The following is a 26,449-nucleotide window of genomic DNA, read 5'->3' as shown; positions in this document are numbered from 1 at the left end:
AAAGGACAGTGCAAAAGACTCAGCAAAGATAACACAGCATGATAAACAATGAAAATAATTATTTGAAAGCACCACAGAATCACTGGGAGCTTTGCTGTATTATATTCCAGTATAAGCTGGTTATCCCCTAATTTATGTGTTGAACTTTACAAACGTTGCAAATTGATGCGTGTAAAATGTACCAAAGCACAGAAAACGTATTCAAATTTCTTCAGAAAGGACTTCAACCTACACTTAATGTGTGCCACAAATGAATCATAATTGTAAATATAACTATAATAGAATAAATAATAGAACAATAAGCACTTACAGGTCTTGTGCTCATTCTATGGATTCTCCCCTCGTGTGCCTCACAGTGTTTGGGTACACGGACCAAAATCAATCAAGTCAATCAATCCAGATCATTATGGCTCACTTTTCGACCAGTTTTCAAAAGTATTTATTTTACCAATTAATATATTACACATGTGTATTATTATTATTTGCTACGTACATTATTGAGAGCCCTGTTGTGCAAAGCTTAATTGTGATCATGAATACGTGAGTTTACATGAGAATAGCTGATGTAAGGTTTTATCTGACGATAAAGTGAAAATATCCTTATGAATGTGTGTTACTTTGGGAAGTACAGCCCTGTTAAATGGAGGGAAATTAAACTGATTGAAAAGATGGCGCTGGAGGGCAGCGCAGATGACCTGAAGCTCTCAGTGAAGCCACAACGTGACACAACAGCAGGCGTCGGTTACATTTCCACACAGATTCAGACTAATACACTTGGATAAGTGATGCTCCTCAGCCTGTGGAAACAGTCGTGTGATGGTTCCAGCGGCTCAGAGAGCCTTTTTAAAATCTGAGATGATAAAGGGAGGGGGATTGTGCTTGAGACCCGGGATCCAGTGTCTTTAAGTCTTAAACATGTGTTGTTTCAGTTAGTGGGATTCTTTCTTTAATGTTTATAGTCTCCCAACTTGGTGCAGTTCTTTGAAGTTGCTGAAGCACCACTAAACAGACCTTTTCAGATGGCACAATTTCTGTTTATATGAACTTGATTGCTCACATGAAAGTGAAGGAAAAGTGAAGCCCTCATCAAAACAGGCTGGAATGCAAAGTACAGTTGAATAGCTAAGAATGAATGTGTGATCACTGAAGTGACACTACCTTTCATGTAACTTCAGTAAGTGCAGGATTAGAGCACGAGACTGTAAATTATTACCCTCCTGAATTAATCATTTAAAGATTAAAAAAAGCCCCCGATTAGAGTCTTGAACACCCACACAGCCCCAAGTTCCCAATGATTAATACTGTTAATGATTTGCCTTCAGGTTGAGATTAAAACAGCTAATTTTATCTAGTGTGGTGCTGCCACCAGTCCACTGTAATCACAGAGAGGAGAAAGCAACAGCAGTTTGTTGAGAGGACGCTCGGCCGGGAGCGGTTTATTCGCCTACAGGCGTGAAAACAGTGATCACATGGGTGACGTGCATGTCGGTGTAACAGTCGAAGCCTGATCTGAAGTAAAGAGGCAGCTCAGCTATTCCAATATTTAAACAGAGAGTAGTCTGAAATGCAAACACATTAGTCTGGTTAATATTAAAGCATGTAACTTTTTTTTTCCTCAGCACAGCTCTACCCAAAGCATGACATTGCTTAAGAACTCATTACAATAAGTGGAAGTTAAAGGAACAGTACATTTAGTTTCTGTAACTCCATTTATATTAAAGCTCAGGAGTGAAACAAACATATGGCTTTAACATTTTGCATACGTTTATACAGAGGTCATCCCTGCAAGTGGTGTGAAAGCACTTCTCTGCACCAGCCAAGAAATGATTAACACTGTTAGCTGCCTGTAGTCAAACGGGGGGGGAAAGCCACAGTGAGTGTGTTCGGGCCTGCTGCCTCTCTGGAGGATCCTGGAGGGTTTTAGCTGCAGAGCTTTGGGGGCGAGCGAGAGGAGGAGGAGGGGAAGCTGATCTGTTCAGGGGGGCTGCAGAGACCACAAAAGGACCAAGTATGCAGGCATATCAGGCTCAGGACAGAACGAGTGACCAAAAAAAATACTTAAGCATTAATAAGAAAACCCTGATTTTTCTTTTTTAAATAAATAAATAAAAGTCAGCAACAATAAATAGCAAAAGCATATAGTTAGACTTGCAGAGTCCTGTAACGCTGGGTGTTAAGTAGCAGGTCACTGTGTTCATTTGACCGCTTACAACGCCTCTTCCATTTGGCTGACCACATCCTCTTCGTGCCACATCCTGTTTATTTCAAAGCTTCTAAGATAGAGCAATAATGTGCTGCAGTGTGCATTAACCCTTCTGTCGTCGCAGAGAGGAGAGGCTGCTGATCCACACTGTAAGACATGCACTGGTGCTGGGACCTGCACCTGCTGACAAAACAGAGAGAAGAAAAAAAAAGTAACCATGGAACCAAATCGCATTAAGAGAGCATTAAGACAATTCAGTATTTCCCTCTGAGGAACAAAAACCTTCTCTTAAAAAAGGTCATGGAGCTCAGTGAAGCAGCAGTCCTGCAAGTTTAGTAGAGTAAATTTTTAGCACAGGCTCTGTACACCTATTGAGCACAACACTGTGCCCAGCTGCCTAATATTGTGTTTGTGCCCCTTTTGCTGCCAAAACAGCCCTGACCCATCGAGGCACGGGCTCCACTAGACCCCTGAAGGTGTGCTGTGGTATCTGGCACCAGGATGTTAGCAACAGATCCTTTCAGTCGTGTAAGTTGAGATGTGGGGAATTTGGAGGCCAAGTCAACACCTCAAACTCATTGTTGTGCTCCTCAAACCATTCCAGCAGAACATTACCCACAACCTAACAGTGCCTTCACCAGCTCACCTTATTCCTATAGAAGCGTTTCCATACCCAACAAACTGTGATGCTCTGTGTATTCTGACACCTTTCTGTCAGAACCAGCATTAAGTTTCCAGCAGTTTGAGCTACATGAGCTCGCCTGTTGGATCGGATCATGCGGGCCAGCCTTCACTCCCCGTTTGCATCAGTCAGCATTGCCTGTCCATGACCCTGCCAGCGGTTCACCACTGTTCCTTCCTTCCTTTAGTTTCTTCCCTCCTTTTCTTTCTTCCTTCCTTTTTTTTTTTTTTTTAATCAGAGATCAGATTATTATGCCCTCTCCTGTGAGGTTCCTTTGAAACATGTATACAGCTTTAAACTGCACTGCTCACTGCTCATGTATGCAGGCCTAAGCCGGTATCTGGTGGCAGTTGTTCAGGCGTTAATATTACAGTGAAACTTAATGCTGCCGACGAGGACAGCGTGGGCTTCAAACACATCTCCAAAGACTGTGTGCTGCTGCAGTGCAGTTTTTAATTCTTTGTATTTTGTCCCATTCGTCAGTGAACGCTGACACCGTGCAAAAAGCTTTTACCTATTTGCCTGAAAGCTCCTTCTTCATGCAGGATTTGAAAGAGACAAACTTTTCCTCCACTCGGACGCCCTGTGAATTATGTGCGAAAGGGGAAAGAAAGAGAAAGAAAGTCAGTTTGATTTGAAGAGAAGCCACTAGATGGCAGTATAGTGCCATATAAAGCTCAAATCGTTGAGTTGTGTTTCAGTGACAAAATGCAGCAGGAGTGTAATTTAAACATGACTACGTGGTGTATCTAAGGATACTGCAAGCTAAAGAAAAATGGCACAAAATCAGCCTTTACTTAAAGTCAAAATTAAGCAGAACACATGACGATTTTGTTACTAGAAGCTGATCAAGTAGAGGAAATTCTTTAAAGTACCGCTGAATGTAAACATGCATATTTGAGTTCTTAATTAAACCGTATTTTCCTGTTTGACTCTGATTTATGTGCTCACCTTTGAGCCCATTTGCACTGACAGAGAGAGTTAAAGAAAAAAAAAAGAAGCAGAAAATAGATCAATAATGCATAAAAGCCCTCAGCTGTCCTACCCCAGCACGGCGGTGCAGCCGGTCCTTCATGACGCCAACAAACTCCCTGTGGCTGAGCTTATTGTCGTGGTCCTCGTCGAAGATCCTGAAGACAGTGCTGACCAAGTGGGGGGTCAGTTTGATGCCGGTGGCCACGTACACCGCTCTGGCAAATTCCTCTGCAGATGACACATTATCACATGTGTATTACCAATGTTAACAGTATCAAACATCAGTATCAAGCTTTGGATCCTCGCAATTATGCGGATCGTACTTTGATACCATCCACCTAAACATTGCTGCAGTCCTGCCACGCTCCACGATTCCCCGGATCTCCGTCCAACTAAGCATCTGTGCGATATGTCAGACCAAGGACACGAGGCGCCCTCAGAAGGCCTTATTTATGCCCTGAGTGGCTCCAAGCTGTTTTGGTGGCACCATCACCATATTAGGCTGGTGAATCTAATGCTGTGGTTGATCAAAGGAACAATATTATAAATATTAAAGCTCTCTCAACTTTTAAATGAAAGTCAGAGAGGTTAATTTATTCATGAAGAGCACAACTCAGACTGGTGGAGGAATTTACGACACTCTGTGCAACAAATAAATATACTTCTATTTTAATCGAATGGATTTAAGACTCGAGTTCTACACAAAGCATTGAATCACATTTTAGACAGGAGCAGCTAAAGCGCAGGCTGAACACTTCAGCCAAAGACACCTATGAGTCAAAGGTCATCAAGCCCATCATCTCTGACCAGCCTCACAAAACTGCTTGTAGCTGCATGGGAGCAAATCCCTGCAGGCAGGTAACCTCCTGCACTGGAGGCTGCTTGAGCAGTTGTAAGCTGTTAATACACTCACATGTAGATTCAGTGTTCAGGTGTGGATTTACTTTTTTTGGCTCTAGCTAAATGATGGTACCATTTTTTTCGGATCTGTTAACAGTAATGATGCTAAGGAGACGTTTAAACGCTGCACTTTTTGTCTCTTTTTACAAACATAAAGAAATTGAACATTAGAGTTGGAATGATCATAAACTGTAGTTATATCACAGATTTCGACGTCATGCGACAGACTGGCGACCTGTCCAGGGTGTACCCTGCCTCTCGCCCTGAGACAGCTGGGATAGGCTTCAGTCCTCCCGCAAGCCTGAAAAAGGTTAAGCGGAAGAGAATGGATGGACGGATTTTTCTCGACTTAAAACTCTTTATAATTAGTCCAGGTAGACTACGAAATGGTTGGTCCTTTCTATAGAAGTTTAGAAGTTGTGTTTTTGGTTTTCCCCCATGAGTCAGAGACAGACAACAAGAAGTCAGAGACACAAAATAAAACTAAAATCACTTTAAAAGCACCTTCTGTCCATGCATCCACAATGTGAGACGTTACCTTGCCCAGTTGAGCGGTTGGCAAAGTTGTACATTTGCATGGCGATGGTAAAATCCTCCAGGTTGTTAAGGAATTGGAAGAAGGACCGAAACTCCTCAAAGGTGATTCCCTGCACAGGAATAATAACCAAATAAAAAAAGCAAAGCTTTTATTCATGGACATGATACCGCCGAGACACGTAAAGCAAACAAGACATATGTGTCAACACTCCGGCACCGTGTGCTAAAATTCACACAATGCGTAATCTGCTTTCTTTCATCTTGTGGGGAATCCTTTAGTGTGTGTGGGACCTTGGAGTCATCAGATAGATAACACACCCAAACAGACAAAGTATACATTGCTGGATTTTCCCTGTGCGGTATGGACACGCTGAGCTGTCAGCAGCGGGTGAGGAAGGGGGGGAGGATCGTCGCTTTTGGGAAGAGGTCAGGCCGTTTGCAGACTTTTCTAAAGCAGATTAACCTGATACTTGAATAAACAAAAACAAAAGTGATGAATCCCCAAACATCTCAGGCTTGGCTGATGACTATAACCCCGAGCCCATTGATGTCCACTCAACCATCCTGCAGCTACTAGCTGCTTCTCTCGCCGGGGGCCCAGCCAAACAGACAACACACACAGCCGAACAAATGGAGTAATGACTAATCTGTGATGCTTTGCTGTTTTAACAATGTGAGAGCCATAAAATATCTCTCAGCGTAATGACGAGACCCACTTGATTATCAATGGAAATCTAGCAACAGGCTACTCCAGTTGGCTGAGGAGCTGCTGGCACCTTCTCATGCGGGTCAGCGTGCCAAGAGGAAAAACAAATTCAAGCCAAAATGAGGCTGTTTCACTCAACAGCTAATTCACAGAGCGGCATTAAAAGGAAGAGATGGGTGAAATGCTTCCATGTTCATGTAAACCAATATCTTCGCAGACTACTTCGGGATTAAAGCCCCACATCACCACGCGAGGATCCAAACTTTGTCTTTGTAGAAGAATCGTGATTCTACAGAGCATCTGGTGAAAAGGCTGCATAGCTTTTGGAAATCCCCTCCAACTGCTGGACTGATGTAGTGTTATGACTTTTGCAGTTGTTTTTATTGGGGTTTAGCAATTTTGAAGCTTTGTGTTTTATTCGGGCCACACAGAAGTGGGAATTCTTTCATTTTGGGAATTTAACAGGACGGCCACAATATTTTGTGGCTTTACAAGGTCTTATCTTGTCTGATGTAGTAGTTTGCCAATTAGCAGCAACACATATCTTCCATTTAGGATAGAGAGTATACTGGACTATAGGGGCGATATCATTCCCATGCATACTTAAGTGCAAACTGAGTTGAATTAAACTAACCATCTTCAAGCTAAAGTTTAGCACAAACAAATGTCAACCCTCTTTTCTTATACTCAGCAGCTAATTACAGAAAGCATGCAGTGAAATACAGAAATTCTGAGCTGCGGCTGCTGCTGCAGAAAAACAAAGTCAATGCACAGTTGCCAAAAACTGCACTTCCCTGTGTGGCCACTTGAGGCTCCAAAAGCAAGCCGACTCATGGGCATCAGGGAGGACAATGTATACAACCTGCTGCAAAAATTATTTGGTCACTATAGCTAAATCTACAGCAGCCAGGCAATTTAAGAAAACACAAGCAAATAGACAAAATGCTACAAAAGCACACAAAACACAATTTTTCGGTTTTGGTGTTTTGTTGGCTTTTCAGTGCTTTTGCTGGTGTTTTCTCGGGCTGCAGTGCGTTTGACCTCTCAGGGCCACCGTATATTTACCCCTTCATAACAATTGTACTGACTATGACATGCATATAACTCAACTCTTCCAACTAAATGAAGGTTAAAGTTTTTGTGACAGCATGAATAAGACCACGGCCTTCATCATGCTGTATGATGAAGGGCATGGACACGTGAATATGGTATTTTATTTTATTTTTTAAAGGTGCAACACTTTAAACTTCGGGTGACATGAGAGTTTTCATTCATACAGGCTATGATGAAAATACAGATGTACTTCTTAAATTCATTGTTAGGAAGTAGGGGGATACTTTGCGAGTATACTGGTGGTATTGGATTATATTATATTGTAGGTTAAACCTCGTTCTTTGAGTAATGTTGACAAAGGGAAATTGAAGGTAAAAGCGCACCTTTTCATCTGGTATACTGTGACACATGTTCTCCAGATACCCGCTAACATCCTCGACATTGGTGTAGCGAAGGAGGACCTGAGCAAAATCTTCCTCGCCGATGGTGGGCATGCCTTTGGAGTAGGAGAGGAACTCTATCTCAAGCACCTCTGTCTGCAGGTTGTCCATGAACCTGAAGGAGTGAGACAGACGGCAGCTGCTGACAGGAAACGCCATCGCCAGAAGCTTGGTACAAAGGAATACTTAACATAGTCAATAACAAAACCACTAACTGTCGGTGGGTTAGTATGGTACGGTATGAAAATGATTAATGGCCGTATAATAGCGTCAGATAATGATTTTTTTTCCAGGGACATCATCATTAATCACCGAGCAAGCAACGGGCTTCTCGACTCACTTGTAAAAATCCTCAAATTTCAACTCAGCTTTGCCTTTTTCCCCAAAGAAATGCACCAAGAGTGTGGTCTCCGATTTTAAGTCCACGTTCTATGAGAGGGAACAAAAGTTCACAGCATTAACACACAGATGTAGCTACAGACTGCAAAACCACACAATGCAACAAATCCCACTGATTACTGCAAACATTAAAGCAGAAACAAAGTTTCAACAAAACTTCCCATCCAGCTGTCAGGTTCAGCTTTTGAATGTTCCAGATTCAGCTCGACTCAGAATTAATTAATTCTCCTTTTTAACAAACGTGTGCCATGCAACAGAACCATCAGCCATGCCACGCTTCTTCCTGTCGACGCGCCATTTAAAAAATTCACACCACTGATCAGACAGATGCGTAAGTGGAGAGCACACTCTGCTGCGCTCCCTAACACATTATTGTCAGATTCCAGCAGAAGCATGAGGAAACTGAGATGATGCACAGCATCGTTTTTGTGATTATTTAGCAAAAAAGCAGCTTAAAAAAGTGCCCGGCTACCTCGGTGAGATCAGAAAACAGAACTTGACTCGTGCCACGTCTGAGAACATCCCACATGCCTCGGGCAGCCACATGCTGACCGTCTTTTTTTAGAACCTGTGGTAGCAATGGAAGCACAGCTGTTAGAAGACATAACACATCTGGTTCGTGTCACCAAGAGAAGGGGAATGGAAGGTGGATGCACAGACTCAGACGGTACATGGTGTTACAGGCGGGAGGATCGAGGAAACAGAGCGAGATGGGGAACTGGGCAGGCGTACAAAAAAAAGACAGACAGACAGGTGAGCTGAATACCCACAGAGACAACGGGGACAGACACATGCAGAAACAGCGCGGGGCTGACACCTGCGTATCCGAGAGGCTGATCGGCCCTGACATGAGCCTGCGCTGCAGCGATGCATGCAGCCTCTTGGCAGGGATGTCGAGCCAACGTGGCTAACACATGTCCAAAGCATGCGAGGTGTAAGACCTGGAGGAGGATTCATGCCAGGTCAGCGCTGAAACTGAATCCGACAATATGTCATCGTTTGATGCTACACTGCAAAGTAAATGCAGGCAATCAAACACCTTCCATCACCAGAACTGTAGTGTTTTTTTTGCCCCACGTCACATCCACTGCTCGATGCTTACTGGAAGCCACTCTGCTGTATTTTTCTCAACGAGCTCGGGCTGCTTAGATCTTTGATTAATGGATAATTACCATTATTACAGTTTACACTCCTTCCTTAGCTCTCCCAGCTGCCGCGGAGCTACTACAGCTGCTCCAGAAAACATTTTCTCCTTACTGATGTGCAATAAAAGAATTTAAAAAAAGATCACAGGAAACCAGTCTTCCGTTTAGTGAAGAAAAACAAATGTAACTCCCACTTATGAACCAAAAGATGTTGGTCCCCTCTCATTCTCATTGTTTATTATTTCAACCCATCATTTCTTGAGCCTCAAGGCCTCTCAAGTCCCGACATCACCTCCCTGAAAAACAAAAGTATGGCAAAAACCAACCAGAAGCAGCCAGCTGCTGCTGACACGTGTTCTTAAGTGTGGCTTGCTTCATTTCATAATATTTATTTATCTTATTCAGTTCTTTTTTTCATCTCTCAGGCCCGAGGGAGAAAGCGAGACAGCTGATAAAACAGCTCTTCCTCTACGCCTCAGTGCTTCTTAGCAGAGAGGGAGATGTACGGCATGATCCCGCAGCTAATTACGGAACAGCTCTTTAATGCTCGCCGCTGTTCCCATCTCATCCCATGAAAAGACTCTGAAACACTTGTAATTAGAATATGCTGGGGAAAGCCCAACCGCAGCACTCAAGACGTGCCTGTTATGTCTTATTGAAAAGGTTTGACTTTTGAACTCTGTGCAGGAAAGACACCTACAGTAAAGCAGAGGGAATCAAAACACACAAAAAAGAAAGAAGAAGAAGAAGACACACCTACAGGTAAAGTGTTCAAGCAGCGCTCTGTGTTAGCTGCAGGCTCTCCTACGTGTTTGCAGAGCGGCTTTCACAGTGCTTCTGCTGCTCCTGTCTGACTGGCATCTTCATGGTCAAACCCATCTCTAAAGGTAACCTGAGCCTAAATACCACTCCTCAAGAAACTGTAAAAATAAAACATGTGGGTCCGGGCAAAAGCGGTGTCAGTCGTCAGGTAAGAGCTTTTTGAAGTGAAATCTCTTGCCCAACACTGACAAAAGGCGAGTACATAAATCATCTGAGCTGCACCCCTCCTGCTTTTGCCACACACACAAATATGAGATAATTCTAAAGCACAGAGTGAGGTATTTCGGATTTTACTGAATGTGAAGTGAGGTTATCTCGGACAAATACGGGTGGTGTCAGCCTCTCAGAAACATGTATATTTCCTATGATAACTCAGGTTAAGGAGACCACATTCCAGAAAGCGTGCAAGAAGAGGCACCGTTTCCAGGCTACATACGCTGCGAGCCTGGGATTTGTGATTTCCGTAAAGCTGCAGGCTCTGAAATGCAAAAGAAAAAAGACGGCAGGTGAATTAGTGCAGAGTGTATTTTAAAACAGGAAGACAGCTGGAAAAGACATCAAGTCGAGACAGCGTATCTGACAATGGTCCCAAATTACTGTTAAGCCTTATAAACGCATGCACAGCCAGCCCATCCTGATCTAGAGAATCCATTCTAATGATCTTTTTGATAGTTATACGGGCGCAATTTTAATTCAAGGCCGTCCAGAGATGCTAACGTTTGTCCCAGCAGAATAAGCTCCTCTATGCTGCGTTCTTATGAGATAAGACCTCAAAGAGTCGCTCTTATCGCTCTATTGAGCTCGCCCTGTTTACATCCACCTGCATGCAGTGTAAGACAACTCCAAAGAGATGAAAGCCTTAGGCATGTTTTACCCTGTATGACCACCGTCACCTCTGTGCAGCGAGTGTTCTCTCTAGGATTACTGCAAGTGTCTCAAGCGAGCACAGACCCACACAGTCTGATCTGACCTCAATGTTGAGATTCAGACTGATGTCTTTAAATCTGCATTACTTCTTTTCTTTTTTTGGCACTAATGCGGGAAACAGAGCAGGCAGTAAACACGCCGTCTCACCAGCTTATTAAGTTCATATGAGAAGAAGACTGACAACATTTCATTGGAGGTTTCTGAATGTAAATCAATCATTCTCCTTTCAGCTCTGATTTTGGCCTCCACCAACTCCTCAGGGACAATATGGCTCTTTAGCTGCAAACTATGTTCTGCTCTAAGGGGGCAGCATTCGTTGGATTTCTAAAAGCTCTTTTTTTCTTAGTTGGAAACAGTTAAAAAGAAACTGTTGTAGCCCATAAAAAATAGCGAAATATATAAAAATAATGTTTTGTTTCAGCTCTGTCAGTTCACACCAATTCCCGGTTTGTGGTCAAAGCGCGAAAATGCACTGAATAATGAAGGGATGAAAACTGCAGTTCCTCAAACGGCCATATGAGGTCATTAATAGTAAACTCCCTGTTAAAATGGCCAACTTAAGTAATGCTAGCAACACTTTTCTAGTGTTGCAACTCAAACCGGTGGCTGCTGTTTGTTGCTATACTTGTTTGGCATTCAGTTTTATCTCTACCGTTAGCGTATAACTCTCCAGCTCATTATCATGTTCAGTTTAAATAAAAATAGCTTAGCTTGAGGCAAATTAGTGGTGGCATCTATCGTTTCCTCACAACAGCTTTTGTGACACACTGAATTACCACCTTGTTGCATGTTGTTGCCATAGATTGTATGTCAGAGAGAGATGTCAAAAATGTGACTTCACCCACTGGCTAAGTCCTTCAAAGTGGGCTTCAGTGTGGAGCCAGAAATGAGCACATCTTGAGTACTGAGCAATTAGTTTAGTTCACTAGCACCTCAAGGTCCTTTATATTGTAAGGTAAAGACACTACATTAATAGAGAAAAAACTGCAACAATCAGATTACTACCCCAACCACCAACATGAGTAAGTATTCTGTGACAGTGGGAAGGAAAAACTCCCTTTTAACAGGAAGAAACCTCAGTTGGAAACACACTCAGGGAGGGGCAGCCATCTGGGCTGATGATTTGCAAGATATCAATAGACCGTGTCCAGCATGTGCACAGAGACAGGAAAAGGTGTTAAATTAACCCCACAGCAAGCCACATTGTTTGTCTGATAAGCGCATAAAAAAACAGATCCAGACCTCCAATAGTTCCTATATGATAAGTTGCAAACTTTGTCACAGTGTTGCTTGTGCAGACGGCATGCAGCATGCTTTTCAGGCCTTTTCTGGTGAATCCGGGCTGGTGAAAAAAAACATTAGAGCCACTAAAAAAAGGATTTAAGCTCATACTTGCTGGTCCTGTCTTTGCATATCTTCAGTAATGTCTTTTCTGTCCTTCTTCTTACGGAAAATTTCTTCCAGCTAGGATAGAACATACCATATATTAAACATCAAATCCATGTGATTAAATCTGATAAATCATGGTGATTTCCATACCACCAAGAACTCCCTTTTGTCCACCATTTCATTTCCATCTGCGTCAAACATGTTGAAAGCAATCCTGAAGCCTGCATGGGGCTCTAGAAGCAAACACAATGGATTTACGTCAGACAGGCGCCTTTATATTGCTTTTTTTAAAATATAAATTTTAAAGATAACAGAGTAAATCAGTTCAAAGGTATGCTGACTTGTTAAAATGCAGAGCAGGAAGAGGTACTCTGTATAACTGATGACACCTAGAACAAAGACAAAAAAAAGAAAAGAGTCAAGACAAGAAACAAAAACCTAAATGTTCCTTTTCACCCTCAAAATGGCATCAAATGACTTAACCAGTTAGCTCAAGGTGTTTTCAGATGTTCAAAGTCATGCTGCCGAGATGAACAATCCATCCAAAGAAACAGAGCACGCCTTCAGACACAGGTAATCTCCTCGTGCTTGGCGATAACATCTTAAAAGGTGCCTTTTACTTCATGCTTGGTGTTCCCCTCACACAAACACCAACTTTACAACTGAGCTGACCTATCTGGACACAAACCCAAACAAATTTAAGGCCCGTGGCTTTCTGATCGTGTTTGGGTAACAAGTTGTAATACATTCTCGAGTGATCTGTCACTGATTGAGAATAGCCGATTTGGGCTTTGTGTTGCATCCTTCAGCCCCCTTTGTTGTGTGACATGGTAAAGAGAAGAGTAAGTGTCAGGAGACATCTCAACCAACTAAGGAGGCTTCTCCCTCCTGCCTCTGAAAGCATTCCCAAGCTTTTGTTTGCTCAGGAAGATAGAGAATCGAGCTAAGATAGTTCTGGGTGACTGCTCTGGATGTTATGGGAAAAGAATTCAGGTTTGCTGCAGGGAGATATTTTCAGAAAGAGGAACACTCGAGGAATAAAACCCAACTAGTCAGGAAAGATTTAGTTATTACCGTCTTATGCTTCTCCTTGGAGCTGGAATCATTTTGCAAATGCACAAACTAAGGTGGGAGAAGATCATCAGTCGTGCATGGGATCAGCCATAAAATCATCTAAAAATATTCTAAAACAAAGCACCCAGCTCTCTCAGTTTGGCAGGTATGACCCTATAATGACAACAGATCTCTACCTTCAAAGCTTTTAAAGCTTAAACAGCTTGAAGACAGGGAAAAAAAACTTTTAAGATTCCTGCCATGTCTCACCAATACCACACACCTTCACTCGTGGAGGGAGACCCCCCTTCTCCCTTCAAGCTCAGCCTCTGAGCTCAAGTAGATGTTGTTAGACAATACAAAGAATTCCACAAAAACACTTCATACAGAGTGGCAGTCCCGGAGATGTAATCCAATGCCATTCTTAGGCTTCATCATGTCCGTGGTGATCAGGGGGGTGGCCAGTGGGACATGTCTCGACACAGCTGGGTTCAAACAGCTCCCTCATTCTCAAAAGCAACGCTTTGTTCACAGATCAATCTAGTCCTTTTTTCACTGACAAAGCTGCAACGTTTAACAGCAGGATTAAAAGCTCCAAATCCCAGCATTGGCACTTAGCTAAAGCAACACAGGAGGAGAGCAGAACAGTGAGATCTGATGCTCCACTGCCACGTCTGACCTGCTGCGCTCAGAGTTTGAAGGCCCAGGTGGGAACATTAAAAGGGGACTTTGAGTCACACTGACAACTTCAGTTGGGCTTCGTGTGATCTCACGAAGACCTCAGGTTTGCGGCAGTTTCACAGTCTGCTGTTTTCAGCACATATAGGCTAAAGACGTGCAGAGTGCGGTGTTCATGTGTACGGTTTACGAGCTTCAGGAGCCTGCGCGGTGCACACGGTGAAGACTGGGAAGTCACAATGTTGCCGAGTGCAAAGTGACAGATTTCAGTTGAGCTGTCAATGTAAAAACTTAGCACATAAATTCGATAATTTATGCCACCAACAAGAAGTCACTACACTTGAGTAGGTAACACCAGAACATTTTAAAAGCTCTAACCTTCTTAATGTTTTAGCTTTTTAATTGTGCATGGTATAATGAGCATAGTGGCTCATAGTGTAGTGGTTTACAAGTGAAGGATCCCACTGTGTGTTTTGCATACTGTAATTAAAAGTAGAAAACTTTGGGAAAATCTGTCTTGGTTGCCTTTTCTCCTTCGTATTTGTGACGCTCTGTCTGAAATGCAATACAGTCTTCAGCAACCTGTCATTTCTTTATATTTTGTGAGCAAAATGGGAATATTTATTGAAACATGCAAGCGTACAGGGAAATATAGTATAAAAGGCGAAAACAGAGTTTGTACAATAACGAGCTTAAAAGTGAATATTTGTATGATCACCTTTATTCTTCAACGCAGACTGAACTCTCTTAGGCAGCTTTCTTTTCATTTCTTTAAGTAGTCTTCAGGAAGAGCTCTGAAACATTCAAAGCTCTTCTTTGCATGTCGGCTACCTTTTGTTCCAGTCTCTGTAAAGATCGTCCCACACTGCTTCAATAATGTTGCGGTCCGGGCTCCGGGGAGGCCAATCCGTGACCGATAGTGTTCCATTGTGTGTTTGTCTATCCAGGTATGGTTTTACTGTGTTGGGAGTATCCCCAGTGTGTCTTTTGTCCTGTCTTACTCCCCTCACATCCAACCAGTCAGCAGATGGCTGCCCCTCCCTGAGTCTGGTTCTGCTGGAGTTAAAAGGGAGTTTTTCCTTCCCACTGTCACCAAGTGCTTGCTGATAGGCCATCATAGGTTGTTTTGACAAGATTCCCAACACCACTGGCTGAAAGCACCTCAAACCATGACGGAGCCTCCACCGTGTTTTACAGTTGGCTGTAGACACTCACTGTTGTACCTCTCTCTCTCCAAAACATTCAAATCAGTCCAGTTCTTGTGTAATTCGGCATACGTACGTCAGCCTTTTGTCCCTGTTTCCCTTCCTTAAGAACGGCTTCTTGACAGCCATCCATCCACTGAGACCATTTCTGATGAGGTTTCAGTGAACAGTGGATGGATCAGCTAAAGGGTCAGATGCATCTCTCAGGTTTTGTCTCCGTTTATTAAAGACATGACTTTTCACATACTAATCAACTACTGAAGTTAGTTTTTAAGCCTGGGTATTTTTTCATCCACTTCTCAAGTTTCCTTTTATTTTATGGATACACTGTGCACCATGGCAAAATCTTCCAAGTTTTCAGCTAATAAAGGCGCCCAGTGTCCAAAGAAAAACACGAAAGAGAACTGTTGCTCATGACCACTGTAAAAAAAAAAAATTAGAAGAAAGTCTGGCTCCTTGGAAGCAAAATATAAAGAAATAACCTGTGGATCAAGACTTTGGCAAAGTACTGTATATTTACTTGTATATATATAACCTTATATATACATGACCTCTCTGCATTGAATCACGTTGTTAATCTCTGTCTCTCTTCCACAGCATGTTTTATATCCTGTTTTCTTTCTCTCACCCCAACCAATCACAGCAGATGGCCCCGCCCCTCCCTAAGCCTGGTTCTGCCGGAGGTTTCTTCCTGTTAAAAGGGAGTTTTTCCTTCCCACTGTCGCCTAAGTGCTTGCTCATAGGGAGTCAAACGATTGTTGGGTTTCTCCTCTGTATGTATTATTGTAGGGTCTACCTTACATTACAAAGCGCCTTGGAGTAACCGTTGTTGTGATTTGGCGCTGTATAAATAAAACTGAATTAAATTGAACCAAACAAATAATTTATGTACTTGTGTTTTTTGGAGGCTGGGTCTGTGACCCAGCATTTTTCTGTTATTTTGTATTTTCTTTGCTTATATATTGAGATAACGTTAAGTTCTAGTATTATATTAGTTTGACTTGAGTTTTAGTCTTTTCTATGTCGCCGGATTTATGAATCTTTTCCTAACATTCGTAGCATTTTTAAGTGCTTTTTTTTCAAGGATCCTTGTCACAGGCTGCTTACAGTCATAATTATGTAATTTATGAGCTTCCAATAACTTCACCTTTGAAGCATTTTACTACAGACACAAACAAGCCTTGTTGTGTGTACTGTACCATCAATGAGCCATTCCTTCATGAAAAGGTTATCTAAAAATATATCTATGACATGTTAGCAGACTGATGGAAAGATAAGATAGAAACTACAACCCACGCTTTCTGCTCCAGATTAGCACATGGACAACAGAGCACGCATTGAACAAGACATGGGAGGGCCTTAAAAAATAAAATCTCACAAAGGATTTATGTGTACAGCAGGAACACACAGAGCGGGTTCTTTACCTCGTTCACGGAGATTTCTAAACAAATTAGATGATCCTTTCCAAACAGGTGGGGTATCAGCCAGCATCTTGTCTAATTCCTGCGAGAACAGAAGCAAATCCCTGATCTCACATTCATTTCTTAGCCCTTCAGTGTGATGTATTTGCTGGTGTTACAGTAATTTGAGAGGATTTTACACAGATAAGGAGGAGGCTCTGTGAAGCAGCATCAAGGGCTTCAAATGACGGGACAACTCACCTTTTTCGTGAGGGACTTGCAGACTCTCCTACCTAAACGAAACAAGGCCAACAGTTAGTTGAGTCAGGAGTACAGGACTGGGAAGCACGAGTGAAAACAAGTGTTTACAGGGACAGAAATATACGCTGTGTGTTTCCATGAACACATTCCAGGGGCCAATAAAGCAGAAGATAAGCAGAACACATCATAAAAACACCTGGCTGGGAAACTGTGTCGATAACATTGACATTAACCCTCCACCGACACATTTTAAAGCCTCTGTCTGGAATAACGATCACCACTAATGTTAATAATCCTGCAGATCTTATGTATGGCAGCACTGAACAGAAAAGCATGGCTTTATTACAGCCACACTCCTACCATGAAACACTGTGATTAAAATTTAGCAAATTAACACTAAGCAGCTTCACAACAATAACAAATAGCGTGCCACTACCTTTCTGCGTCCTGTTTACCTTCATCATTAGATGCAGCGATAGAGGCCACACACCTAATGTTACAATCAATCACAGTAAGTCAAGACCGCCTTATCATTACATTTATGGTATCCGTGCTAAGTTGTTTGGTCTCTGTGGGTCCCTGTGACTTTGTTACCACATAAATGAGCCATAAAAGTAAGGTTGCTGGTAAAGATGTCTATCTTTATGCAGGTGTTATGACTGAAAGCACTTAGAGCTGTGTCTAATTGTCCGATGATACTTCGCAGGCCCTCAGCAACAAGGATATTCTGGGGGGTTTTTGTTGTTGCTTTTTTTAAAACTGCTATTAAATCATTGCGTAACTGAAAACAATCGGATGAAGGAGTGGAGATTTATCTGGAAACATGACGGACATGTAATTAAGCAAATGGCAGCTGACAAAAGCAGAACAACAAAGCTCACGGAGGCCATGCGGCATCTGCTGTGTTTGTGAAGTAAATGGTAGACCAGGTCCTCGTGCACGGATGACAGAGACATCTTTAAATAAATCAAAGTCAGATAAATCTTTAATACAACAAATGTAATCTCACCAGAAGCATTATCACCTGCGTTTAGGATGCCACTGAACTCAAGAGCCTGCTTTTCACTGTAAAATTAGCATCCCAGTAAATGATAAGGACTTGTCCCCACCCTGTCTTCGTGATCAGCCAAGGAGAAAAAAAAGGTGCTGAATTCAAAACTCCATATTTTACACACATCCTGCAGTCTTAACCAGAGAAACTAAATGAGATTCCTTTGCCGAAGTTCCTGACTCCTGAAAAGTCTGATTTCTGGAATGGCACTTTCCGATATGAACCCCTGCGAGACACAATACAGCATAGTTACAGGTGCTAAATGTTGGTCCAACCCTAACCTGAGGCTCCAGGTAGCAGTCAGTTGCCACTAAAAGCTATATTAGTATGAAAATAATTAACAAGATTATTGATAAAGGTGGAACGCAAAACCGTGAGATAAAGAGACGACAGTCAAGTAAAGTGTTACGTCCCTCTGCAGCCCGAACTGTCCTCGCACTGATGATGGTGGACTGTTTGGGTGTTGCATGGGCTTAATTAAACACCTGATGAGGTGTGGGTGGAAGCATGCCGGGTTGGCTTGGGAGGATACACCATTTCGTGCTGTCCATCATGCTCTCCTGGATGTGTATTCAAGAGGCTCTGAGGACTCAAAAATGTTGGCTGAATAACGTGAATTAAAAAGCTAAAATATTTCAGCCAACTTATATGTGCTTCAAGGGCCTGTAACCGTGAACCGTTTTCATAACAGGAAGATACAATTTCGTGTGGCTTTGTTAAGTATACTAAAGTTATTTTACAAAAGAAGAAAAAGAAAAACAGCTGATTCTTCCATGGAAAGAGCACCCGGCCCCTAGATTTGAACCTGGTATGTCTGATCATTTTAAAAAATGCTTATTTATCATAAACAAGGCACAGCAGATGGCCCCGCCCCTCCCTGAGCCTGGTTCTGCTGAAGGTTTCTTCCTGTTGAAAGGGAGTTTTTCCTTCCCACTGTCGCCAAAGTGCTTGCTCACAGGGGGTCATGTGATTGTTGGGGTTTTCTCTGTTTCCTTTGTTTTATTTTAGGGTCTTTACCTTAAAATATAAAGAGGTTTAATTGATTTTATATAGATAAAATAAACTGAATTGAATTTTACATTGTGGCTTTATTTACTGAGCTGTAAGAAAAGAACCAAAACTCAATTTTACCATTTATTTCAATGTGCTAAAGCAATACACATAGGTGAACTGAAAAAAGGTTTTTTACTGTCAGTTTCTTGTTCTAAGGTCTCCAAAGGTCCTATTTGCTCAATAAAGGGCAAAGATTTAAAAGCAGATAGTGATTATTTTCAATATTTATGAATTGTTTGACCGTGTAGTGAAAAAAAGGAGGAAAACACACTCTTTATAGCCCCAAAGGCCACACTGAAATCTTCAAGCTAATCCTGGCATTTTATAAGGTAGAATAAGTAAGAGATTAATTGACTGGCTAACCATTTGACCCGAGCACCAACACTCATTCCTTCATTCCTTTCAAAGGACATGTGGCACTGTGTTGTGAGCTGGCTGTCAGGAGCTGACTCACTCTTTGGTTCACTCAGAGTGACCGACTCGATGAAGTTCAGCGGAGTCATGTAGAGCTGTCCCTCGTACTCCACCGAACTGAACAGACGAAATCTGTTTTCATAGGAGGACATGTAGGCATCTCCATCATCCAGACCGTAGGTCCTTGTCTGCAAGCACACACACAGACACACACGCGCCATGAAATACTGCAAATCATATCAGTGATTATAGTGTCTGAAAGATGCTTCTTATGAAATCCATGGAAGCTTTTTCTGTCACGAAAAGCCTCGCTCACATGGCACAACAAAGAAGCCCATGCTTTAATACGGTAATGGGGCGCATGTTATGTCAGCCTTATTTTTCATCCCTGCACAGCAGATAATGTCCCTACAACTGCTCAAACCCAGGCAGATCAGAAGGCCGGACTGGTGAAGACAGAGTGGATCTCTCTGTCAGGTGGCACACCGCCAGGTCCACTGGGCACAGAGCAAACACCCGGGGAATGCGTGCCCCCCTCTGCTTAACCATTAAACCCCCTCTAACCACCCCCGCCTCTCATCAAATATCAGCATGTCCGCCAAACTCTGGTGTCCAGTTTCCTGTGTCCCTGGATCCCCCTTTATGTGGACACCAGTTGAGCTTACCTCCCTCCTAGCCACAGATATCAAAGAAGCAATCTTTTCGCTGCGTGGAGCCAAGCGAGCACATCACACATGGTTTACGAGTTTGTTTACATCTCCCAATGATCTGTAAAAATCGTGTTAGCATTGTCGACACATTTCTGCGGTGCTGTGTAACAGGACACAATGCACGCAGGTTAAACAATTAGAACCAGGCTGCAAAAGTCTGTATATGAAGCTTATAATTGGTGCTGAAAAGAATAGGTATAAACAGGGGGAGACCTGAATCAGAAACATTTAAAAATCTGCTGAAGTGACAGCAATTACTTGTTTCTTTGGATTTTAATTTATCTATTTATTTATTTTTTGCAGTTGTCCTCTTTGTCTAAATGCTACTAAATATACTTTCCAGTGTGTTTTAATCATTTAAAGCCAATATTTGATACATGAATTTAGGGGTTTTTTTTAGATTTCTACATCATCAGTGTGATTCCCCCTGATGTAGCAAATATGACACAAATTAAAACTCATATATGCACATTAATATTTAATTTTTTTTATCAGAAGGTTCACAAAAAGGATTTAATTTTCTGGCAATTACTTCATGGTTTAAAGAAGCTTTAAAGAATTAAAATGACTCCTTTGTGTGTTGTTCTGGTTTACATACAAAGAAAACATAATATTTAAAAAATATTGTAACATCCAGTCCTGTTTAGATAAGATGATGACTTACTGGCCACTTTATTAGATACACCTGTTCAAGTTCTTTTAAACACAAATATCTTATCAGCCAATCACATGGAAGCAACTCAATGCATTTAAGCACGTAGATGCAGTGAAGAAAACCTGATGGAGTCCAAGCTGACCACCAGAATGGGGAAGCAAGGTGATTTTTTTAAGTGACTTTGAACATGGCATGGTTTTTAATGCCAGATTGGGATTTTCCCACACAGCCGTCTCTAGGGTTTACAGCGAGTGGTCTGAAAAAGAGAAAATATCCAGTGAGCAGCACTTCTCTGGGCAAAAATGCCATGTTGATGCCAGAGGTCAGAGGAGAATGGCCAGATTGCTTCAGGCTGATAGGAAGGCAACAGTAACTCAACACAACCAAGGTATGCTGAAGAGCATCTCTGAATGCACAACACGTCTAAGTTTGAAACAGATGGGCTACAGCAGCAGAAGAACAGAGGCTATAATTCACACCAGCTCACCAAAACTGAACAAGAGAAAGTTGGGGGAAAAGACTCCTAGTCTAATGAGTCTCAATTTCTCAAGAGACATTTGGATAGTAGGGCCACAATTTGGCAGAAACAACATGAAAGCATGATCCATCCTGCCTTGTATCGACAGTTTAGGCTGGTGGTGGTGTGTGATGGTGCAGGGCATATTTTCTTGGCACACTTGGGGCCTGTTAGTAACAACTAAGTATCATTTAAACACTATAGCCTACCTGAGTATTGTATCCCCTTATAGTATCTTCATCCCCTTATTATCACAGTCTTGACCTCTTGAACATGACAGTGAGTTCACTGCACTCAAATGGCCTCCACAGTCACCAGATCTCAGTCAAACAGAGCACCTTTGGGATGTGCTGATACAGGAGACTCCTATCGTGGAAGTGAAGCCGACACATCAGCAACAACTGTGTGATGCTGTCAAGTCAACATTGACCAGAACCTCAGAAGAGTGTTTCCACCACCTTGTTGCATTTATGAAATGAAGAATTAAAGCAGCTGTGAAGGCAAAAGAGTGAAACCTGGTAATAGGAAGGTGCATCTGACAAACTGACCCGTGAGAGTATAGATAGAGGAAGTATACTGCAGTATATATCGTCATACTACAAGTCATTCAGAGCACTTACAAAATGCTAAAATAGTAAATTATAGAAAAGTATTTTAGAAAACACCACACAGAACAAATTCTGATATTAACAAATACACTGCAGCACAGTATCTGGTTACAAATGCAGTCAGGTGTTCCTCTGATTTTGTCCACCACTTAAATCTACACAGCCGTGCGTACACAACATTAAATGTTCAGTCATGGCCCACAGGCTGTAAGCCAATCAGGCAAAACCTTCAGTCATGGTGGCCACTTGGCCACGCGATCTGGGACGCCTTTTGACCACTTTTTTTTTTTTTTCGCCATTTCAGCACCAAAGGTCGCGGATAGCTCCTTATGGTAACGACATATAATTATAACTGTCACTTCACGTGCACGAGGCTGTCTTGGTGATCACGTGCTGGGGTTCAGGTTGCTGCTGTTCATTGAAGATAAACTGGGAGTATTTTTAATTTCTTTCCTCTGTGTGTGTGTGTGTGTGTGTGTGTGTGTATTGGAGTGAGCTGAATGTTGTCGCCATACAGCAGCCGCTGCTTACTTTATCGTACCTTATCGGTGGCGGAAACTGATGGCAGCGCCAGATGCATGAGCCGAGCCTCGACGTGGCTCTTCAGTCCGGGGCGCCTACCGACGTGCGAGCGGCAGGAGTAATAATAGTAATAGTAATAATAAGCGGCGCCGGCTGTGATGCTCGCTCCCGCTGCGATAAGTTTCTGCGCTTTAGTCGCCTTTGAGGGTGTTTGAGGCGGTTTCCGCGCCGTGAACGTCTCTGCTTTGGAGCTGAATGAAACGATAAGCCTGCGCAGTGCAGCCATGGCTGTTTACACTATGGTGTCGTAACCGATATCACGCGCACACACAGACAGAGAGAGAGGGAGAGCAGGGGAGCTCGAGCCGTCTGCTACTCGCGAGCTCGCGAGAAATGCCGTGGGTATTTCAAGTAGCTCATGGATTAAAGAGCGTCAAATTTGTAGGAGTGAAAGAACTGCTGGGGGGGGGAAACTACACGTAGAGTTATATCTCGTGTAAAAGGTGATGTAAAGTGGTTTATAGTTTATCTTTGCTATATTTGGGTTTTTTTTAAGTGATGCTGCGCGCTCAGTTTAAGCCACCAGCCCACCAACAACTCTCTCTCTCTCTCTTACTGAGATAAGAGGGGGAAAAGGGCCCTGTAAGGGCACGTCTAATCTGACAGCCCCGCCCACTACGAGTCCTGTGGTTTTGCACCTGCCTCTGAGCACAAAACCTCCAGGAGCTCCTTTTACCTGCACTGCAGCGTTCACCGAGCCCCTTACTTACTGAAACCTCCGCCACGGCACAACAGAGGCGCGAGCATCTACTGTGGACAGGTATGCAACATGCGGGCTGTCTGACCAGCAACTGCAGCCCACCTCCAACTGATGAAGAAGGCGCACCTTTAAAAAAAACCCAACAACAACCCGGAGAAGTCTGTGCAGCCAGTAGCTGAGATTTTCTGAGTGTTTGATGTCAGGGGAAACGAACCCGAGGCTGTGACTGCCACACGGGGACATGTGCTAAGTAACACAGGAGGAGAAGGGACGTAAACATGCAATAAGTGGCAGCCAGGTAGCCTACTACGCAAGAGTGCTCCCTCCGGACCTCCTCTCTGAACTTTACCCGCTGAGCTCGGACGCGATGGCTGCTGCTGGTGGTGGTGCTGCCACTCTGGGAGAAGTTGGAGGCGTCTGGCACGGCATCGACGGTGTCGCACAAGTCGGCTCTCATTTCTTCCTCACGGAGAGCCAGACGCGGCTGGAAGAGCACCTCGTACCTGGGGACAGATTCTCGGATTTAACGCACCTCAAAGGAATTCTCAGGAGGAGGCAGTTGTACTGCAGAACTGGATTTCATCTGGAAATACTTCCGGATGGCACAGTGCAAGGCACGAGGAAGGACCACAGCCGTTTTGGTAAATACTAAGATCATTTTTTTCAAAATATAATTCCACTTGCAGAAAAGTAGTTGAGATTAAACAAATGAGAGGAAGAAAGAAAACGCGCCAACAATGGTATTAGAACAGACAGGTTTCGATCTGATTCTGATTATTTACAAATATTAATTGTGGTAATGAACTGAGTTTCTTTGATCGTATTCTTTTATCTCTGCCAGGCTTTACAGAACAACTGTGTTATTCTCCTGCAGGTATTTTGGAATTCATAAGCCTGGCTGTTGGATTGATAAGCATTAAAGGGGTGGACAGTGGACTCTATCTGGGGATGAACAACAAAGGAGAGCTGTATGGCTCTGTAAGTATCATTTCACTTGTTCCTGTTGCCCAAATCTTTATTTCTCAATTTTTTCCCCTGCGAGAGACTTTTTCATTCCTCTATAATTAATAATCCTAATGAATAACTGGGATGTGTGTTTCTGTTTTCCCCCACATCATGTTGCAGAAGGAGCTCACGGCTGATTGTGTCTTCAGGGAGCAGTTTGAGGAGAACTGGTACAACACGTATTCATCCAACCGCTACAAGCACGGAGACAAAGGGACGCGTTATTTTGTGGCATTAAATAAAGATGGGACACCAAGGGATGGGACTAAATCCAGGCGGCACCAGAAATTTACACACTTCTTGCCCAGGCCTGTGGACCCCGAGCGCGTGCCAGAGCTGTACAGGGATATCTTGGGACACAGCTGAGAGCTGGAGGCCTGGTCCAGATCAGGAATAGATGCTTAAAAAGCCCTGGCAGGCAGTCATGGGAGCAGAAAGGAAGAAGGAGGGACGCAGGCGGGGATGTGACCGGTCGCAGGCTGGCGAACAGCAGCCCGACCAGCGGGGATAAAGGCATCGGAGAAGGGGGTGGGGGGCCTCTTGTAGGAATGCACGGGCCATCATCTCTCAGCAGCCAGGAGGACAGGCTAGAATGTCTGCACGCTCTGCATGAGGGCATCATTTGTTTCCACAAAAGTACCTGCGTGGATTAGGAGACAAATAAGAAGCAGGGCTGAACGGTTGTGGAGTATCTCCTCGGTTGGACAGAGATGCCAGCTGGTGTGGAGTCTGTGGGAATCTGTGACATTACAAGATGGTACTACAGTGTCACTCAGAGAGACGTAGCTTGATCAGAAGGACTTTGAAGGAATACAGATTTTTTTTAATCTCACCTGTCTTTAGGCCTGTTTAAAAAAACAAAGTGTAAAAGCTTATTTATTCATTTTAGATACACATATTTATGTTATATATTTATTTATTTGAGAATATATTTTTACAGCTAGAATTGTAACGATAATATAGAAAACAAAAGCCCACTAGAAACTGTACTATAGAAAAACTGACACACTGAACTGAACTGTCGTTTATTCAGCTAGTACTAATGACTAAAAAATTATGAAAAACAATAGCAAATTCTTTGAAAAGATTCCCACATCTGGCATGCATTTTATCATAATGTGATTACTGTGAATTACTTTTTTTTTTGACACGGCAATTATAACCAAACTACTGTTACATTTGAAGTCAGCAAAGTGACACTATGAACAATAAATTGCTCAAATTCTGATTAAAATGCTGTGTTTGTGAGCTTATAAGGGTAGCGATCGCACAGTGTGTTCACCTATTAATCGATATGGGGGGGGGGTATTTAAAAAAAAAAAAAAAAAGGTGTGCTTTACTGGTTAACTTTGCCTCTCAACAGTTTAAACCTGCTTATGAGATCAATGTTGTCTTTCTTTATGGATGCCATTACGCCCGGAGACGAATCGTAGACCTGATGGATGCATAAAACTTCAAAGCTTCCCTCCCGAATGCTCCAAACGTAGAGGACATGATCGGAGCCAAATAAAATCTGACCTTTAGCTCGGGCCCTGCCACTTTAGCAGCTGCATAAAAAGAAGAGGTCAGGGCGATAAGGATTAAGAAAGTCCTGCTCACCATTTGAGATTTGTAGCCTTGTTGTCATGTCCTATTAAAGAATGTCCAGGTGGCCAAGACATCTTTAAGAAATTGTAGTCTCTGTTTCTCTCTTTTTTTTTTTCTCAATATGTCTTTATGTTCAAAATATTAATTGCACATGAACATCAAAAGAAAACTACATTGCAGATAGTGGCTTCTTAAGAAGCCACTATCTGTTATCTGTACACAGTTTCCTCCATGGTTGGGATCAGATCTGTGTTGAAGCATGAAAGATCAGTCTGTGAACTGAGCGTGTGTGTGAGTGTGTGAGCCAGTGGGGTTGTCTTGATATGGATAGTCAACCCTGCTGCCAACTATCTCCTGTCTACAGAGTGATACTGTGGGACTTTCCCACCTGCACACCTTGAACATCAACTGCTGTCGATTAATGACAGCATCCAGGAGTGGATTATATATCCTGCACGCACGTGGACATCCCCCTGTCCATCCAGTAAACGCATGCAGGCCTATTCCAGCATGTCTTTCTTTAGACACTCAGTTTTCAAAAAGGGCTTTGTTCCTGTCTTGTTCCATTTTTTCCAGAGTTTGTCCGTGACTTTGACCTGGAGCTTTTTGCTGTTGTTGTTCCCGACACCTCCAACAAGACTAATGTTTCGGTGCAGGCTTTGTCGCCATTGCCTCTGTAGGCACGAAAAGCAGACTTTGTTCAATCTAAGTGCGTAAGCCCCCCCTTTTCACATTTTGAAGGTCATCTCTTTAAACATGCTGGAAATCCTGACTTGTGATACCTGATGCCCA

The 26,449-nt window shown here is 42.9% G+C and overlaps 2 protein-coding genes across 5 annotated transcripts; one reads left to right on the top strand and one right to left on the bottom strand.

The window, feature by feature from the left end:
• Nucleotides 1-1,405: 1,405 nt before the first annotated feature.
• On the bottom strand, nt 1,406-22,591 carry micu3b (mitochondrial calcium uptake 3b). Of its 4 annotated transcripts, none has more exons than XM_084940696.1 (15): nt 22,325-22,591; nt 19,334-19,481; nt 16,776-16,807; nt 16,539-16,617; nt 12,520-12,567; nt 12,329-12,411; nt 12,182-12,253; nt 10,299-10,340; nt 8,368-8,463; nt 7,837-7,925; nt 7,440-7,611; nt 5,299-5,407; nt 3,931-4,088; nt 3,400-3,468; nt 1,406-2,386 (listed from the first exon to the last, which is right to left on the bottom strand). In XM_084940696.1, exons 1-14 carry the CDS (start codon nt 22,589-22,591, stop codon nt 3,400-3,402), a joined length of 1,464 nt encoding a protein of 487 aa, XP_084796822.1. In that variant the 3' UTR covers nt 1,406-2,386. The 4 variants fall into 4 exon arrangements, with proteins under 4 accessions (XP_084796822.1, XP_084796829.1, XP_084796835.1 ...); XM_084940703.1 differs by having other exon boundaries at nt 1,406-2,383; XM_084940709.1 differs by lacking the exon at nt 8,368-8,463.
• fgf20b (fibroblast growth factor 20b) lies at nt 22,545-25,717 on the top strand. Its single transcript, XM_084940763.1, has 3 exons — nt 22,545-23,706; nt 23,940-24,043; nt 24,191-25,717. The coding sequence occupies exons 1-3, from the start codon at nt 23,433-23,435 to the stop codon at nt 24,434-24,436; spliced, it is 624 nt and encodes a 207-aa protein (XP_084796889.1). The 5' UTR covers nt 22,545-23,432; the 3' UTR covers nt 24,437-25,717.
• The last annotated feature ends 732 nt before the right edge of the window (nt 25,718-26,449 follow it).

Source organism: Perissodus microlepis, chromosome 2 (genome assembly GCF_051167445.1).
Source record: "Perissodus microlepis isolate ML-2025 ecotype Zambia chromosome 2, ASM5116744v1, whole genome shotgun sequence".
NCBI lineage: Eukaryota > Metazoa > Chordata > Actinopteri > Cichliformes > Cichlidae > Perissodus > Perissodus microlepis.
The sequence above is the reverse complement of the archived record's forward strand: the minus strand, read 5'-3'. Positions and strand labels throughout refer to the sequence as shown.